At 42.2% G+C, this 19,600-nt stretch overlaps 5 protein-coding genes across 5 annotated transcripts; 3 read left to right on the forward strand and 2 right to left on the reverse strand.

Moving 5' to 3' along the window:
• The first annotated feature begins 458 nt into the window (after positions 1-458).
• On the forward strand, positions 459-2,817 carry BCR41DRAFT_346506 (hypothetical protein). The gene has a single exon (XM_022022906.1). The coding sequence runs from the start codon at positions 486-488 to the stop codon at positions 2,730-2,732; it is 2,247 nt and encodes a 748-aa protein (XP_021884942.1). The 5' UTR covers positions 459-485; the 3' UTR covers positions 2,733-2,817.
• Positions 2,818-2,953: 136 nt separating this feature from the next.
• Positions 2,954-4,057, reverse strand: BCR41DRAFT_300038 (RNA cap guanine-N2 methyltransferase-domain-containing protein; the record flags this gene model as incomplete). Its single annotated transcript, XM_022020549.1, has 3 exons — positions 2,954-3,317; positions 3,462-3,519; positions 3,649-4,057. The coding sequence occupies 3 exons, from the start codon at positions 4,055-4,057 to the stop codon at positions 2,954-2,956; spliced, it is 831 nt and encodes a 276-aa protein (XP_021884943.1).
• Positions 4,058-5,978: 1,921 nt separating this feature from the next.
• On the reverse strand, positions 5,979-8,596 carry BCR41DRAFT_331872 (major facilitator superfamily domain-containing protein). The gene is made up of 3 exons (XM_022021820.1): positions 8,096-8,596; positions 7,650-7,978; positions 5,979-7,536 (listed from the first exon to the last, which is right to left on the reverse strand). The coding sequence occupies exons 1-3, from the start codon at positions 8,236-8,238 to the stop codon at positions 6,293-6,295; spliced, it is 1,716 nt and encodes a 571-aa protein (XP_021884944.1). The 5' UTR covers positions 8,239-8,596; the 3' UTR covers positions 5,979-6,292.
• Positions 8,597-12,261: 3,665 nt separating this feature from the next.
• Positions 12,262-15,356, forward strand: BCR41DRAFT_346509 (calcineurin-like phosphoesterase). The gene is made up of 9 exons (XM_022022907.1): positions 12,262-12,502; positions 12,968-13,174; positions 13,272-13,396; positions 13,486-13,597; positions 13,685-13,970; positions 14,073-14,245; positions 14,328-14,367; positions 14,460-14,545; positions 14,715-15,356. Exons 1-9 carry the CDS (start codon positions 12,352-12,354, stop codon positions 15,254-15,256), a joined length of 1,722 nt encoding a protein of 573 aa, XP_021884945.1. The 5' UTR covers positions 12,262-12,351; the 3' UTR covers positions 15,257-15,356.
• Positions 15,357-15,388: 32 nt separating this feature from the next.
• Positions 15,389-19,583, forward strand: BCR41DRAFT_383715 (hypothetical protein; the record flags this gene model as incomplete). The annotated part of the gene is made up of 2 exons (XM_022027492.1): positions 15,389-15,513; positions 15,626-19,583. Coding segments are annotated over exons 1-2 (4,002 nt in total), but the record flags the coding sequence as incomplete, so codon positions are not given.
• Positions 19,584-19,600: the final 17 nt, after the last annotated feature.

Consider the following 19,600-nt stretch of genomic DNA (forward strand, 5'->3'; position numbering starts at 1 on the left):
TACTGAAAGAGCAGGTTATCGAGGGCTAATTTGAGATAATTCTATCCAGTATTCATGTTTTGGAAATGAAGGACGCTAAGTTTTTTTTAAGACAAGGATATACCTTGAGTGCCAGCGCTTGGGTTGATAGATTAATACATCGATAAAGTGAGGTGAGTTTTTAGCACTGAGTGCGCTCCATCAGCATAAATCGTGAACACTCATACATGAAGGAAGGGTATCATCGCCTTTACATGATACGTTTAGACGATGTAGAAGGACGTAACCTTTATTCCTCATCTGACAAATGGCTAATGGTTTAACCGTGCATATTCCGAATCTAAAAAAGAAACCAAAGACCTACAAAAAAAAAAAAAAAAAAAAAAAAAAAAAGAAAAAGAGAGAGATGAGCTGAGCTGAGCTGAGCTGAAATGAAATGAAATGAAATGAAATTCATTTTGCATTCGCCTCCTTGAGTCCTTGCATCTCTTTCTTTTTGACTGCCCATGAATTCTTCATCTCATGCATCAACACAATTGCGGGCACGGGCCATGAACCCACTGACAGTGCCAGAGCTTCGTCTAGCTGTAGGTCGCTATCTAGCGACCCGCGATATCCTTGTCTGCATTCTGGTCTGTCGTGAATGGTATCATGACTTCAAGTCAATGCTTTATCACTCTATCCGCCTTGATGAACCAACCATCCGTCTCCTTCCACAAGCTGTCCTTCGTCAACATGCTCACCTTATTCAGCATTTGATTCTTATGGAACCAATGCGACTAACCCTGTCGACTCTCGAATCCTGGGTCACGCCCTTTAACAATAGCCTCATCTCTACTATTGCAGCCACTGACTCGCTTCCACCACCGCCGCCATCTGGTTATTGTTGCAACCTACTCTCGCTCGAAATCCTTCCTTCTATCCTATTTCGCAAACATGTCTATGAACAGGTGCCCAGACATAGGATATGGACTGTAGGGACGGATCAGTACGACATTTTAAAGGACGACTTTTGGTGCCTACAGTCTATAGATGCTTGTATTCGTTTAATACAAAAGAATCCAAATCTGCACACCCTAACTGAAAATTGGGATGATATGTCATCATATCATCGGATTCGTTTTACAGACCGGCTCTGTCAGCTCGACAATCGGCTTGTCAGGTTGCATTTGAGCAAGTGGGAAGTCACTCCTGACAAACTGAACATGCTAATCGAACATTCACCCAAATTAGAGCTGATTCGGTTCTCAAAGCTGGTCCTCAAAAAGAGCACAGGTGTTGGTGTAGGCTTGCATGCTGCGGAAGTCCAGTCCACGGCGGAAAGCCAAGACATTTCTACTGCTTCAACAACAATAATGGATACTTCAACAGCGTCAATACTGAACCTCCGGCAGCTCAAAGTGTTTGCAATATCGCATGGTACATTTCAATTAAATGACTTACTGATTAACGCACCCGAACTATATGCTCTCAGCATCTCATTCAGTCAAGCCAATTATTCTCAATCCACTGTCTCCAGTACCTACTTTCCTATATCTCCATCGTCTTTCACCCCTTCCTTTGGCTCCTATGGTCATCAACAGCAGCATCCTTATCAACACCACTCGCAACTCCCTCCTTCTTATCCACCTAGAGTCAACTGGGATGCTCCAAAATTGAGAATGTTAATCTGCAACCGGACAGAAGCAAATGTAGCAACATCAACGCTCTTGAACACCCCTCAACATCTCCGGACTATTTCTTTCGCCAATTATGAGATTGAATCCAAATTGGTCTCACAGATCGTGGCTGCGCAAGGCCTACAATTGGAGAGTATTCGCCTAGCGTGCTTTTCCGGAATTACAGGCCGAGATATTCGATTGATTTTGACGCGATGCCCTAACCTGGTCAGCCTTTATGCACCTGAGATCATGATGTATGCAGGCGACCTTGCACCTGCGACTATTGAAAAACCGACTTTATCAACCTCAATATCGTCACTACCATTATCCTATTCAAAAAGTACAACTACAGGCGTCGGAAATATTGAAGACTGGGCTTGTCAAAAACTAGAGCGGCTTTCTGTTTATATTTGTTTAGAACCAAATATGGGTGATGACGGACAATACGATGATCCTTATCAGTTCTGTATTGGTCATAAGGAGGACACACCATGCTCTTCCGCACAGGCATTTTCATCTTATGACGCTGCAGACAATTTCAACATCAAGGAAATGGATAAAGGGATAGCGCAGCAGCAAAAACATCCGCATCATCCACAAGAGCCACGACACCCACTGGTATATAGGCAGAAAGCGTACCGGACATCATCAACAGCAAACAAGCTATCCTATCAGTATTGCCATTGCCGCCAAAATTATAACGTTGATGTACGGAATGCGTTCTTGGATCAGCTCTCAAAACTAACTCGACTCCAATATTTAGATTTGAGTGGTGAACATGTTGAGCAGGTAGACCATGTCCAAATCGGTCTTCCTTGGACTTTAGACGGCGGTATGGAAGGTCGGCTGGAAACGCTTCAAAATTTGGAGCATATTGCCGTAACGGGATGGGTTGAAGATATGGAAATCCGCGAGATTGCATGGATGAAACGATCATGGGCCAAATTGAGAAAAATTTCGTTACTCCAGGCTAATGGTACCATGGATAAGGGTCGGTTCAAAGCCCTGTTAGCACGAGAGTGGCCTGAACTTGTTGTGCAGGATAAAAATCGGATGAATATACAGCATCCTCCGCTTTTGATATATCAATAAATAACAATGGTAATAATAAGGACACCAGTCTTATAGAACTAGCATTGTAGACTTCCCAGAGCCTGTAAATTTGCTTTTTGTCCCGTAACTTTTAAATAGCAACCACAAAAAAGAAGCGGGCATGGATCCTGAAACGAAGTTAATAATGCCATTAAACGCTGTCATTTCTAATGGCAATTCAGTAGCATAGTAGTTGATTGTTATTATTATCTTGGGATCAATTAATCATGCTCAAGATAGTATCCGCCATTTTCGTAGCCGTATTCATACCCCTCTTCTCTTCCCTCAAAGCATTGATCTTGCCTTTCTTTCTCTCCTCCATCAAAGTATTGATCTTCTTCTCCTTCTACTTGTGCTCCGCCAGCTTCCTCCTCTTTTCCATTTACTCTTTCTGGGACCGCTACCAGATCACCAAAATATGCTGTCCATGCTTTACAAACATGATTCAGCACATTCTTCTCAATTTCGCAGGTATTCTCTGGCCCTGATCCTGCAAGCCGTCCAATTTGTTCCGGATTGGAATTCCTGGGCAAGAAATAGGCAATGTTTTTGGTGATCTTGCAGGTCTCGTTAAAAAGAAACTCTCTATCAGGATTATAGATCATGTACATTTGACGCGGAGGAAAAGATTGAAAAGACGTGGACAAGGTGTTACATCTGTGAGCACTCAAACAAGCAGTTACATGGTTTTTTCCCTTATAAGAAATATCCAATAGTTAATTTTCATACCCATCCATAGGAATGTCCCGCTTAATATCAAATTCATCCTGAGTCAAATATCCAGGGCCTAAAAAAAGATTGGGCGGTCAACAATTTTCTCGTTTTCAATATCTTGCAACAATATTTAAAATAAAAAAATAAAAATAAAAAAAGGAAGAAATGACAATGTCTGCTTGAGATCACTCATTTGGCGTACCTCCCCATGGTGGACTCAAAAAAACTACGTCTGCTTTTAGCCTTGGAATGAGGGTCATATAGTCACCGCATATGAATTCTATCCTATCCTCGACACCATAGATTTTGGCATTATGTTTTGCACACATCAATCGAACAGGGTCAATATCAATCGCAATCACTCGATGGCACGTCATCGCAAATTGAATCGCATTCCCACCAACACCACAGAAGGCATCAATAACCACATCACATGCGCACCGTTGTGCAATGTGGGCCGCAATCTTCTCCGGCGTCACAGAGTACCATCCTTCCTTATCCATCCTGATCCCTTGATCAAACAATCGGAAATAACGGTACCGTTGATACCAATATTTTTGCATATCCTTCGGTAGTTGTTTCCCATCCGTATAGTCCACGCGACGGCTCATTGCATTATCAGCAGATACCTGCTGCAACGCATATGTTTCATATGCATCCAATTTGGCCCGTTTAGGTTTCTCCAATATACTGTCCTCCTCCTCATTTTCCTCATCGTTGTCATTGCCGTTGTCACTAGCTTTTTTTGTATCGCCATTACTACTGATATAGCCACTTTGATGCATTGATGTAGATGATTTGGAGTCCTGCTGTTCTTCCGTAGCGCGTTTCCTTTTCTTAGATACCACTGAGGCATGAATTTGAGTATCTGGGACGGTAGTTGGCTTCATACTAGATACATCCAGCTTCTTGCGCATTTCAATGGCCTGGAACAACAACAACCCTTGATCATACTCATGCGAATCTGCTTGCCTGATTTTGTCGTCTATTATGTTGTCCACGAAACCTGACGATGATGAGATCGGCAAGATGCTAGTATCGATACTGGCCTCTTGCCTATCCAGAATATTATTCTCGACTTGCTCGTCTCCCCAAGCCCTCCTAGACTCTTTTTTTTTCTTTTTTTTCCCTTTCCTCTTTTTGTTGGGGCTTGGTTGAGTGCCATCTTCCATGGATATTGAAGATTCATGTACGCTCACGAGCTCATGGCTATTCGTATCAGGGAAATTTTCATGGTCCCGTCCAATTGGCACCAACTCTGGTGGCTCTTCATCATCACCTTCGTCCGCAGCACTATCAGGATGTTCAATTATTGGGATTATCTTCTCTCTTTGGGGGTTCTGTTGCAGCTCCTTTTTCTCTTGGCGTTTCTGTTGTTTCATCATACGCTTTCGTTCCAATCTCAACTCATGTCTCGACTTGGTCTTCGGGTTTGGGGTATCTTTGTGCTTAGTCGCCCCTTCTGCTGCAGATGCTGTATCCCCTATGCTCATAGCTTTATTGATCTTATGTTCACGCTTTGATTTTGTTTTGATCTTCTGACCCTTCCGATCCTGGCTATAATTTGTCTGTTGTAGTCGAGAGACCAGCTCTCGTCCTGCTTGGGCCTTTGCTATTGACAGAGCTCTCTTCTTGGCTTTGCTCTTGACCATGTCGAATTATGGCTGACAATATAAAATACAAAAAAAAAGGATTGATGTGATGGACTTTTACAATGAGAACGGCCCCAAGAGTTACAATCAAGCAGACATGCAAGACTTATTGCAATTATTATTATTTCTTTGTGTCGTGACTATCTTTTGATTTGGTGCTTGGTGCTCTACCATAATATCGACAGGTAGTCTTAGTATTTAACCTAGGACTGTAATGATATTAACCATAATATCGACAGGTTCAATTGATGTGCAGCATAAATTACTTGACAGTGCTCTGTTCGATAACATTAACAGAATTATGTATCGATAAAGAAACTGGTATATCGGCCCACCAACAAATTAGTTGATCACGTCAAATTGAACCAAATGTTATGCCCATCACCGCTAGCGCTCGAGTCTTTCTCTCGTTGCCACCTTTGCCGCCTTTGCTTGTGCCACGGTCTCAATTCCGATGTATGTAGAGCACTCTTAACACTAGAGTACCGTAATCGACGTAATGGCCTCGAAGTATCAAAGCAGTTGATGCTCTGAGGAAATAGGCTGATGTATTTACTAATAAATCTTAAGATCCAAACGAAAGGCTTGACTATGACGAATAAATTCGAATTGCAATTAGAGAAATGAGAGGTTGATTATAAAAAAGTGAGAGGAGTTTATATGCTTCCATGCTTACTGGAGAGACATCTCTTCAACAGCCAGTAGCCAAGTCATAGGAAAGCGTATTTTCTTTTGGCGTATGGATATGTCCGAGCGCCTCCTAACCCTCCCAAATGAGGAAAGCCCTATAACCCATGATTAAAGGGTACTGCATCTGTCAAACTTTGACTATCTACATCGCCAAGCATATTTTGACCTATACCGCAAGCAAAAGGTGTGCGGGAAATCTATTCAATTTGTTGCATTTTTTATTGCAATGTAAGATTGAGAGGATTAAGGGACCAGCATCTCATGAGTGAATATATGGATGGAGTCCAGATATACTATATTGGATATGATGCGATACGGAACGATAGGATACATGGGAGGTTAGATTAGACAGCAAATAAGTGGTTATGGACAGTTATAAAATATACATTGATAGAAAATATGACGATAGCTCATGAACTTGGAGGACATAGTGAGTAAGAGTGGTTCCTCTAATATCTTTTCAGCGGACCTTGCATTGTTTTTGAGGTTAACTTTTTTTTTTTTTTAGTTCTTCTCCTCCGTTACTTCTCGCTCAGGGGCCTCTTCACCTAAGGCAATACGGTCCTGAGTCTCCTGGCTCTGACGCAAATCGACGGGCTTCAACATGGCAGCAAAGAAAAGGGCAATGACTGCAGTACAGCAGGCGAGAATTGACATTAACTTCTGAGCGTCGCCATAAGCCTCGATCAATTGACCTTTCGTGACGGGCTCCAGGTTGCGGATATATTTGAGAGGGTCGTTCATAGCTAGGCGCTCATCATAGGGGCCGGTGATATGATGTTCCAGACGACCGGGCAGGTACTGTGTCCAGACACCACCGGCCAAGGCATTACCCAGCGCAGAGCCAAAGGCGATCAAGATCTGTGTGGCACCAACGACAGTCGCGATATCGTTCTTATGGACAACGCCTGTGACAATAACTGTACCGGCAATGTGGGCCATGCCACCGCCAGCGCCCGCAATCGTCTGAGAGATGACGACGAAAAAATCTGAGGCCGTTGGAGAACGTGCGGGGATGATGAGGCCGACACCAATGAGGTATACAATGATGCCAACCCAGGCGAGTGGACGAGTGACGTTGTAACGCTTCATCAAATAGCCAGCCAACAGCTGGAAAACCATCCATGCCATTTGGAAACCGCGTTCAAGCATGAATGCTTGACCATAGGTGATATCACGGGAGACAACCAGATACAAAGTTAGGTACATATAGGTAATGTAACCCAAGATCTTCAGCAAAAAGACGATCATAAGACCGCCGAGCGCAGTGCGATTGGTCCAGATCTTCATGGACATAATAGGTCTATTGGTGAACTTGGCTTCCCAGACGGCTAGTAGGACGAAGGAGATAATACCAGAGAAGAACATGGCCAAAATCTTGCCGTTTCTCCAGTTGCCCTCATAAGACTTCGCCAAGATCAAAGGGAGCAAAGTCAAGCTCAAACCAAGAGTGATCAAAACTGCGCCTACAGCATCAAATTCGTGCAACAGCCACTTAATAGTCTTACGCTCCTGCTTAGCAGGCCTCCGACGCGAAGATCTGGTCTGAACATACCAAAGAGGCGACAACAACGAGATCGCTCCGACAACGCAGAAGCAAGCCATAAGTATGTAGCCGAGACGCCACTTGTCTTCACGTCCACCAATTGTTAATGGATCAATCAGTACTTGAGCTACCCAGATGTTAATAACGGAGCCGATGTCCCAGAGAGCAAACATAAGGCCACGATCGATCAAAAGAGTTGTATCTAGTATTTAAAAAAATCAATACAAGTACAAGTTAGTTAGCCTTTTTGCTTCACGGTAATTGCAAAGAACGAGAAAAAAAAAAAAAAAAAAAAAAAAAAAAAAAAAAGCATACCAGCAATCAAGACTTGAGTCAGTGTCTGGATACCAGTAAGCCCCATGCCGTAAAAGATTTGACCAATCGAAAACTGAACAAATGTATTAGCAGTGCCCTCAACAATCAGTCCGACAAGATAGGCAATAATAGCATAGGTCATCGATCCAGCACGACCAAACACGTCTGAGACTTTGGTATAAAAAGGAACTAAAGCGGCTGCAAGAATCTGAAGGATCGTGGGCAAAACACTGGCAATAGAGGTGGACTTGAAGTATGCAGTAACAGGGCCTATAATACCCTGAATGACACAGAGCTCGAATGAGAAGGTAAATGCCTGGATGAGGATGCTAATAATACATTTAAAGGAAAGTCGTCAAGATAAATGAGATTTAGTTGGTTTGGTCCTTGCAAAGGCCATACATTTTTCTTTGTAAGAAACAGAGCTGGATGAATGGATGAAGTACCCTGCCCAGAGCCAACGGAATTCTTTGGCAGTCATGTTATCGCGATCCAGGATGTTCGAGTATGTAGTCGTCTTGGTATTCTCCTCATGACTATCTTGGACGTCAACAGCGACGTTGCCTTCTTTAGTAGTGGTGTTCTCCATGATTGCTGAACTCTCTTGCAACGACTATAAATGAATGGTTCAATAAGAGAGACAAGCAGAGATTGTGTGGTGGTGCTCTTGCGCAGGCAGTGTGCCGGGTATGGAACAAGAACGGCAGGGGGAGCAGGAAAAAAAGGAGGAAGAGAGAGATTCAATGAGACTCTGGTGAGTAAAGAGTGTTTGGGCGAGGGCTTTTTATATTTTTATGAGAGGCGCAAAGGAGAGTGAAGAAGGTTGAGTGTAACCCCCAATGCAATGCATTGTGATCCAATATGAGTCCGAACCGGCGGACGGATTAGAGCAAATCTCATTTGTTCATTGAAAAAGGAAAGAAGGAAAGAATAGGAAAGGATTGTGTGAGAACGAGTGAGTGTTTATGCTTCTAATATTTAACGTTTTGCGCTAGCGGCGCTCTTCATTTTGACGAAACAGAAACTTATCTGATGCAAAAAAAATGCTCCTCTGACAATCTAGTTAAACTTTTAGACAAAACATGCTCAGAAATGTCTGCTACATGTAGACCAAGCTAATACCCTTTAACTTGTACTTTTTGAATATGGTTATCTGATTTCAACAAGCATTCATTAAAAAGAGATGAGATGGAGCTTGGTTCGCCTACTTGTCGTCAGGCGATCATCGGAGTTTTTTTGTCCCTTTCACTGAGAGTTTCTTCCTCTCAGAGCATGCGCGTCGGACATGAATGTTCAAAAGTTACATGTGTGTATAAACAAAGATCACAGAAAGCATGGAAAGCATGGAAAAGAAGAAAGACTTGCAAACAATGACCGCCGCTGACTGTCAAAAAAAAAAAGTGAGGTCTAGACTCTGTACCACAATACTACAAGCAAGCATCAGTCAAAGCTCGAATTGACTGGGAGCTGAACGCCTGGATCTGATAGCTACTGTTCTCATCGAAATATTCGAAATGGGCTCGGATCATATAATTATATATACACACTAACTGAATTCAATGGAAATGAGGTCCATATTGGTTATAACACCACCATTGCATTCAGCTTTAGCACTATCACAATTATTGTCAGTCATTAAACTGCGGCATCATTAGTTATCAAGGCTAATAAAGGATCCTAACCTTTAAATGCTGTTCTAGGAACGCTCCAGTGTTGTAAAAAAGAAACATTGTATGCTTCGCTTGTAGAATGATTTTAATGTCTATGTACGAAGAATCGGGAAAAAAAATGTAGATCCAATTCAACAAACTGATCCTTGAAAAGAAGTTTTGTTTATGATCCTCATGCATGCATACTACATGTGCCTTTTTTTTTTTTTTTTTTTTTTTTTTTTTTGTCTTTATGGAAATCTCTCTCCGGGAGCTGGCTTATTTGACCGCGACACGATTTTTTTTTAGCCTGTGGACAAATTAACTACATGTACATGTAGGTCTTTTTTTTTTTTTTTTTTTTTTTTTTTTGAAAAAAAGAACTCTCAAGGTTTTGGTTGGCAAGCTAATTGACTGCTTAGGCTTATTTAATTGAAGTTATTCAAAATATACTGTATCTGGTATTGCGAACAAACAAAACGGACTTCTATAACCCGATGATTCATCACGATTATCCTAAATACTCCAAATAACCTTACTGCCCCATTGCCCAGGATCCCCTACCCCAATAATCTTAAATAAGATGTCCAGAGCGCTGAAAATAGGTTACTGGTGCACGTCAATGTGCAATCCTTCCAGGGCCAAGGCCAAAGGTCTTCATACACGGGTCACATGTAGCTTATAATCCAGTATCAAAGGACATTTCGGTGGCACTGGTTTCGCTGGTAAAATTTGCACCGCTATACAGATTTTTTTTTTTTTTTTTTTTTTTTTTTTTTGGTCCAGTGCACCACTTCTCACCGTTGGTGATTGCCAGTATGGCGTACCATCCGCATACCAGTGTATTCGGCAAAAGTTTATACCAGGATATCCCAAGCTATCGCAAGTGCACTATCTAATACGTGATTGTGGCCACCAATGAAAGCCTAGAGCACTTGAGTATTGTACTAAACAATACATTGACTCGGTCTTCTTCGACTTTTGCCGGTGCGAGCAGAGCCCTTTATAATTGCATACCTTCACAAAGGCATTTGTCCCAAGACAGCTGACATTTATCGAGAAGTTAGTGGATACTTACATCCGGAGTATTTTCTACTATGCGATTGTGATAGAATAGTTTCTAAAGGCATGGTATAGGGAGATGATATTACTGAAGAAAGAGAGCTGGATGGGTTGCATTATACAGCTATGCAAGCTTTCTAGGTGCTAAATTGGTCCGCCTCTTCGACCAACAGCAGTAATGTAGTCCGTCATGAGCTTTGGTAGAATGCCTCGTTAATGTCACAAAAGGATCTAACAATGATAAAGTTGATGGAAAGTATGCTATCAAATGCATTCCCTCTCGAGCTTCTATGCCTCATATACCGAGGATATCCTTCATCAACGCCGAGGCTCTTCTACAGTCAGGGGTCGTATACTCTTCTCAAAGGTACTGAACAGCTTGATTTTGATTTGTACGGTCCTCCTCCTTCTGTCTGGATTCACATAGTCGACAATTGAGAGATTAATGCTCTCAAACGCGAAGATGCGGTCTACTTTCCATGTAGTGACAATTTTTTGGTAGGATTTAGCATACAAGTTTCTATCTTATTTGCTACTAATGTTCCGTACTCACTCAAGGCATTTTGTACAATAATTCTAGAGAATAAGTTAAACCCTTAATATCACTATAGCATGCAAACATGTATTTCTACAACAGCTTCACGTTCTGAACAGAAAAATCACTCTCAGTAGTATATGTTCATTAGGATAGTGGTGTTTGTAACTGTATCAGTGGTCCGTGCGAATGATTCATATACTTTATTAAAGTCAATTGTTTCCTTTGCATATCTTTCCAGGAAGCTGCAGTAGAAAAGAACGTAGTCCTTATTTCTATGGCCAACTGTGCACATATTTACAATGCTATGCCATACAAGCTGGCCAATCCGAAACTTGAGTCAAGCTTGGGCCCGAGATGACAGCGTCTGATAGACTGTGAGTTGAGATCTTCTCCAAACCTTGAGATGAAGGGTGTTGCAGCTTTACCGAGGTGAAACCTCACAAGGTTATGTAGATGGTTCTGCGGGGATCAAGCTTCTGAGTCCTTCACAGGACTCGGATATTTGGAGCACAAGATCGGCACGACCTGCCCCTGAAGATTACTAGTAAGAAGACCAAAGATATCAGAAAAGAAGCAGTCAAGCTGGTACGCAAAGGGACTTGTACAGTTAGAAAATTACATATAGGATATACATGGCCCCGACCTTCGGACAAAACGATTAAACCGCTGCGATATTCGGCTCTGTTAGCTTAAGATCTTGGCGAAAAATGCCCTCTGAGCTTGATGGGTCTAAAAAGAGAGACAATACGGAAGTAAAAAGAAGCCTGACTTTTTTTTTTTTTTTTTTTTTTTTTTTTTTTTTTCATCTCGATCTTTTTATTGTTTTTTTAACCAGGGCGTTCAAATACAAGAAAAAAAAGGGTCAATACTGAGAGATGGCATTCCTACAGGTGAATTGCGCCGTCAGTGCTTGAAGACCATAAGGACGGCCCATCAGTTATGGCATGGAGGCAGCTGTAAGCTAAGGAGGAGTTTGAAGCGATGACAATCGAGAATATGGCGTACACCAGTAGAAATATACAAAAAGAGAATCGTCTAGGAGATTTTCTTTTGGTAGTGCACAGTAGACACCGAGTCTATATATTAAGCCTTTTCTCCTTTGTCCTAGTCATAGAACCAAAGAAAGAGCAGTTTAGATTCAGGGTGCTCTTCATAGCGCCCCTTCCTTTTTTGCCTTTTGGGGTTTATCATCTGTGGAGGGTCAGAGCCAGTTTTAACTTTAGAGTTCCTGTAATGCAGCGAGAGAGAGCGCGGACGCTATTTTGGTATAAATTACTAAAAACCTCCAAATCTGTAAAACAAAATGCGACACACTTTTTTTTTTTTTTTTTTTTTTTTTTTTCTTTCTTTCTTTTCATGAGACTTCTTCCTTCTTTCCTCTCCACATCTGTCCTTTTCATCAATCTTCATCTCTCATCTTCACCAATTAGTCTTCTTTCATCTTTTTCTTATCATGTCAACGCCTCCAATGGATGCTCGCAATGCACAAGCTAGTGCTACGCTGCGCATGTTGCAGAACAAGCGTCCTGTGCCAGAGATCGACTTTACTATTCATACCATGGAGGATGGCACAACAGCTTCAACAATCGAACGATACAATAAAGGTGTGCTCAATGTAGTTTTTTTTAATTTATTTATTGTGAATACAAAAGTCAGGGTCTTCAAGAATAGAACTTTCAATCATCAAACCAATTTGAATATGTCGTCTCAGGAAGAGATGCAGTGTTGGTTGCTTACTGATAAGAGCCAAATGGGAGAGATTGTTGAACCACATACAGGATCATACTTTTTTTTTTTTTTTGCTAAAAATGATAATACTTAATCGGCACTATTGTCACCAGCCTCACGCGACTGACTTGTCACATTAACAATGAAGGGAAAAAAAAAAAAAAAAAAAAAAAAAAAAAAAAGTTCTTGAAGTATCAAAGTTGATGAATTGGACACACCCATGCTCGCCTTAATCTTTTACCCCTGATACGTTGCATATTTAATCGCCCCTACCCCCTGCAAAAAAAACAAACTAACAATGTGCTGCATGTTTTCGATTATTCAAACGGGACATATCCTAGACGTTCAAGCGCCCGCTGTAATGCTGCCTACGAACGACATGTTTTTTTCCAAAGAGTTCCCGGATAGACCCGACTTGGCGTTCCTTAAAGACCACTTTTTCCGAGAAGGCAGAATTACTGAGGATCAGGCTATTTACATCCTTCAAAAGGCCACAGATATTTTGAGGACGGAGCCCAATTTATTAGAAGTTGATGCCCCGATTACTGGTAAGGAGGACATGTTCCCTGAAGCTATGAGTACAAACCAAGTCCTAAAGAAAGCTAAGGCTAACTCATCTTCATCCTTTTATGAACATAACATCAGTGTGTGGTGATATCCATGGACAATATTACGACCTCATGAAACTATTTGAAGTTGGAGGGAATCCAGAGTCAACAAGATATTTGTTTTTGGGTGACTATGTCGATCGTGGATATTTCTCTATTGAGGTACAGTACTTAGACACACAAGGCTTGAGCAAGCTCGAAAGGAAATAGTAGATTGATCATCTCCATTGCTATTCTACGCCATCTTCTAGTGCGTACTCTATCTCTGGTCGCTCAAGATCTGGTTCCCAGATAGCATCTTTTTGCTACGTGGAAATCATGAGTGCAGACATCTAACTGATTATTTCACCTTCAAGACCGAGTGTACGTGAAAAGAGGGTTTTAATCATTTCGTATCATTACATAAACATTATTCTAATGAGTGGCGCGATAAATGTTAAAAACTAATAGGCAAACACAAGTACTCAGAAAAGGTGTATGATGCTTGTACAGAGTCCTTCTGTACATTGCCTTTGGCGGCAGTAATGAACAAGCAGTTCCTCTGTGTCCATGGAGGGTTGTCGCCCGAGCTCAATACGCTGGATGATCTCCGAAAAATCAACCGTTTTCGAGAACCACCAACATATGGACTCATGGGCGACTTACTTTGGGCAGATCCTCTTGAGGAGTTTGGGCAAGAAAAAACTAATGAGCACTTTATACATAACCATGTTCGCGGCTGTTCGTATTTCTTCACGTAAGTGCTCAAGGGATACAATGGTGCAATAATCAATAGTTTATAATTTCATTGCAAGAGGAACAGCGCACTGACATTGGATATCGGGCCTTACATAATTAGCTATCATGCTGCTTGTGCTTTCTTGGAAAAAAATAATCTACTATCTATCATCCGCGCACATGAGGCTCAAGATGCTGGATACCGCATGTATAGGAAGACCAAAACAACTGGATTCCCTTCAGTTATGACAATCTTTTCTGCTCCCAACTACTTGGACGTGTACAACAATAAAGGTAAGGCTTCTTATACTTGTTACATCCCTTTTACGTCTGCTCTATGTACTGATACTTTTTATACACATCTTTTGACCTATAGCCGCGGTACTCAAATATGAAAACAATGTTATGAACATTCGGTATGTTTAGACTTATGATGTAAAGCCTAATCTGATGGACTACTCATTGCAAAGATCATTTTTGTCTCACATGAAGGTCCTTTTTTAAATAGCCAATTCAATGCGTCACCTCACCCCTATTGGTTACCCAACTTCATGGATGTTTTCACTTGGTCCCTTCCATTTGTTGGTGAAAAAAGTAAGTTTTTTTTTTTTTTTTTTTTTTTTTTTTTTTTTTTTTTTTCACTTCTTCTTTGGATGAGAAGAGGAAGTGGATCAAAGTTTACTTGGATCATAAGATACAATGCTAATCCGGCTCTACTTTTTTTTTTTTTTTTTTTTTTTTTTTCTTCATAAATTGTATCAAGTCTCGGACATGTTGGTGGCTATTCTTAGTTTATGCAGCAAGGAGGAATTAGCTGAGGATGATCTCATTCTCAGCCTTACATCTCAGAATAACTCTGCACTAGACGGCACCCCTGAAACAACGGCAGCAATAATGGAAGGATTGACATCACAGGACAGCGTAGTAGTTGAACAAAAAGTAGAAATGGAATCCGCTAGCAAGAGCCGTATTCGACAAAAAATCCTAGCTGTAGGACGACTGTCGCGCGTCTTTGCTGTTCTGAGAGAAGAATCAGAATCCGTCTCGGAGTTGAAGGATCTTATGGGCACAACAAAGTTGCCATATGGATCATTAGCACTAGGTGCGGAAGGATTGAGAAGAGCTATTCATACGTTTGAAGACGCTAGAAAGTCGGATATTGAGAATGAGAGACTGCCACCGACAAAGGAAGAAAAGACAAAGGAGGAAAAAGACAAGATTATGAAGGCAATTGATGAGGCACAGCATACTCCGCAAGCGAAGTTGGAAGAACTTGAAGCATTGAAGATGTCAGGCGATATCTAAGCAGAATATAGCTAATTGGTTTTTGTAAATAGCTTTAGACACAATACTGCGCTGTTTGCTAAAAAAAAAAATTTATTGATAAACACGTCTTACAAAGTCCTGAATGATTTGATCTCGCAAAGCAATGATTTCCTTTGTCACACCTTCTGTTCCATGTATTTCTTTGCATTCACATGCGACAACTGAATTCAAAATAATCAGGCATAATAGCAATGGAGCATGACGTGTCTGCAGAGACAATTGCTACTTTTAGCGCGGTAAGCAACAAGGACCTAGAAAATTGATCAAAAGTCTTCTCTTAATATGAATTGTAAGCTTTCTTCAATGGTCTGATCAGTTAATGTCATTGATTAAACACATGAATACCAGCTCCGAGGCCCTGCCTCGTCCCTCATGACTCTTTCTTCGATTGATGCATCGAATGCTCAAGAGGCTACTCAAAATCTCAACATAATCCACACAGTACTCACTTCCATGGCTGTTCCGGAATTACATTTGACCAAACAACTGATCGCGTACACGCAGCATGCTCTCAATCATGTTCTGCGGCTATGTCAAAAATTTATGCAACTCGACAAGCGGTTTGATTTCTTAGTTGAGGCATGGTGTCGATGCCTTGAATTTCTGCTTAAATTGCCAGATGGATATGCTTTTGTCATGGGTGCCAACTGGCAGTATAGTCAGCTATTGTTTGATGTCCTGTTCAGGGCTGTAGATGGGCTGCCTGTCAGACATGTGAAGGAAAAGGAACAGGGACAGGAACAAGGACAACATCAATTCTCATCTGTACGGAGGCATGACCCTACGGCTCTCCCAAAAGATAGGATGGCAGATGAAGTTCGGCTAACTGCACTTCGATGTCTTGTTTTGGCTTTGCCGCTCAACAAGGATGTGCCCACGGTCTCTAGTGAATCGAGTACTACCCTTGAAGTCGCAGACACCTTATTTGAAGTTGGCGATAGACAATATAGAACTGACAAGGATAAAGTGGTTCGGGATCACCTTTTGGAGCCAGCGAACAATTCTACTCTTGGTCAAATGCTAGTTATTCTCCTTACTGTCTCAAAAGATGCAGATTTGGTTCAACTACGTCGAATGGCATTGGAAGGTATCATGAAGCTTTTGAAATGTTTAGAAACGCCAGAGCGCATCGCAACGTGGTTTCCAGGATTAGCAGCTGGTCTGACAGAAACTATGTTGAGACGGGGACACAAAGAGAATCATAGCGTATTGGTGAAGTCACTGGACATTTGGACTTATTTGCTCTCAATTCTCCTTAAAGACCAAGAGAATTCATCAAAATCTCAACTAGTAGAGGCAGTTGCCGGTGGGTCTGGTTTGGGGCAGACATTGATGAGCATGTATAAGGACAAGGCAAAGTTGAAAGTCGAGATTACAGATCAGAATCATCAGTCGTCAGTAAAGTCTCAATCACCTATGATATATAGATCAGAAGAGTGGATGAAAAAGACAAATAAGGGACTCAGGACTTTATTCAAGCAGCTTGCGCCGCTCAGAGCACACTCACATTGGATGGTTCGGTTCAAATTCGGAGAGATGGCGTTTACTGTCATGAGGAACTGTCAACAAACACTTGCTGCGTGCGAGGGCTTAGGAATAGGAAGCAATGTATCCGGAATTACTTCGTTCTTGTTAGAGACTTTGATTAGTTGTACACAGGACGAGTACAGGGATGTTTATGAGCCCGCGAGGGTGTATTTAGGTGAACTGAATGAGGAACATGCAAACCCTGAGCTCACGAGCACAGCCAAAGAGATCCTCCGAGAGAAATTGATGGTTCTACCTCGAATACTGCATGCTATCGACGAATCAAAGAAGCAGAACGCAATTCGACTAGCACAGGGATTAGCTCTTTTTATTGGCAACCAAACGGAATCGCTAATCAACTACCAGACACTCCCATCGTTCGTCCAACCGTGGCTCAACGCCCTAACTATTGAGCAGTTGGACCAACATAACATGGATGAGCGAAGGGGAATCCTTGGGAGCGTTGAATCGGCCAATTTAAAACCCAACACTGGAGATAACGATCAGGAACAGGCTCGTTGGAACGCATGGGTGCAGTCACATAAAGGCTCTGGCCGTAAATTCGGATTTCCCCGAAGAATCCATGTTCATCTAAGAGAGCAGTCAACCGCCAATGCCTTCATGGGGCTGTTGCGCCAATTAGGATCGACTGTAGAGATCGACATGTGGACAGAGGAGCTGATTTCCCGCCTCCAACAGGATTGTCGGAGTGTTCGAGAGAGCTTGGGCTGGTTCGATACTGGAACTGTCTCAAGTGTGCTTATGATGAACCACCTACTCCTCGGAGCTCATGGCATTGGACTCGCGACCTTTGGAAAGTTAAATATCCATAATCACTTGACCAAGCCTAAAAAGTCCTCGTTACAGCGGAAGCATCAACGACATGTTAGAAGGGCAGCCAGAGGCGTCCTGGAAGAGTACTTGGCCGCCATGGTTGAGTGCTCACAAATGTCACTTGATGCCAGGGAAAGGCAGGAGGCGAGTGACCGGGTAATGTCCTCAACAGATAAATCAGTTCGTGCTAGAAAGCTTGCTCTTGCAAAGCTTTTCAGCATGGAAAATGAGGATTACGACATTGATGCACCGGAGGCTCAAATTTATGACTATAATATGGACATCATGTTGAAGTGTTTGCTCCTGGAAGGTATCGCCTCCATTGCCGTAGTCTTGGGAGGTACAGAATTTGAGATGGAGCTGGTTCGAGTTCTTTATATTTTGTTAGAGCACCTTGGCGATCAGGATTCAACATTAGTAAGAGACACTGCTGAAGCAACGCTGGAGCATGTGGCATTTGTTTGTCACTACGACTCTATTGGAGACTTAATTCAAGCCAACTATGACTATGTAATTCAGCAAGTATCACAACGGATTGCGTTCTTGAGCTCTAACCCAAAGACACCACAGGTTTTGTGGGCTCTGATTCGTGTCGTGGGATCGCCTGCTGTTTCCATGCTGGAGGATTCTGTCACAGAAATTTTTGGGGCCTTAGACCACTGGAAGAATCAAGAAGATCAAGTTGGTGAAGGATTGTTGAAGTCCTTGGGCGAGATCGTGAAGGTTATGGCGCAAGATATGTCTTTTCAAAATACAACATCTGAAGGCGGTACAGCAGGATCGAAGCGTGATTCTGGTGTTTTAATGTCGCCAGGAATTGAATTTTCAGAGAGGGATAAACCATCTGCAGAGGTGGCTGAATTCGCTAAGAAATATCGTATTATGGTTCACGGAACGAATGATACCAATGAGGATGCAGAGAAGCTGAGGAAAGAGACTGAGGATATGACGCCAGAAGAAATAAAAAAATATTTCATGAAGCTCGCCAAAGACGCCAAGGAGGATGAAGAAAAGAAATTTGGGGAGCGAGTCAATGAAGGTGATGTGTTGGCAGACGATGATCAGGATGACGAGAATACAATGTCATTTGGAGATTTGCGTGCCAAATTGCCCAAGCCTTCTAAAGAAGCACAACCGGATCCAATTACTAAACATCAAGCGCTCTGTCTTCGGATCCTGGACAAAGCTGGTTATTTCCTCACAACATCTTCTCCACGTATGCGCATCTTAGCATTGGAGATCATTCAATCATCAATAATTGTTCTTAAGGATCGGCCGCAAGAGCTCCATCCTGCAATCCATGCATTCTGGCCTTCGATTGTAGGCCGTGTCTTGAAACGGTCAGAGATGGAAGTGTTTTATGTCAGCTTAAGAGCAATCGAGGTTGTGACACTGTTGGCAGAAAATTGTAGCGATTTCTTGGGACGACATCTATTGGACGACATATGGCCGTTCATTATAAAGGCACTACAGGCTTGGACAACGAAGAAGCAAGCACCAGGCATGAACAACAAGGCGCGAGTCAGGATTACCTCCAAACAACAGCAGGACCACAAACAGAAGCAACGCTTACAGGGTCGACGTGAAGCATCAGCAAAGGTATATACACTGGAACACCGACTACAGATGACAACACTAGAAAGCGTAGCCAAGATTGTTTGCAAGGTGCGGATACCTGTGCGGGACCTATGGGACATGCTCTTGCTGGCAAGAGACATGATGCTGGATCACCATTGGACACTGCATTGGGATGTTCGTATGGCAGCATCAGAGGCGATAAAAAGTATGGCTGTGGCTGGACATGGAGATGCTGTTTATGTGGCTCTAAATGAGGTCATAGAGGGCTCAAACGAGGTAGAGGTGAATGAGAATAGTGAAGTAGAGAAGGAGAAGGAGGAAGACGAGGCCGTCAAGATGTGTCAAGATATCATATCGTTCATGGAGAGTAGAAATCTATAAACA

This window comes from Lobosporangium transversale (genome assembly GCF_002105155.1).
Source record: "Lobosporangium transversale strain NRRL 3116 chromosome Unknown BCR41scaffold_4, whole genome shotgun sequence".
NCBI lineage: Eukaryota > Fungi > Mortierellomycota > Mortierellomycetes > Mortierellales > Mortierellaceae > Lobosporangium > Lobosporangium transversale.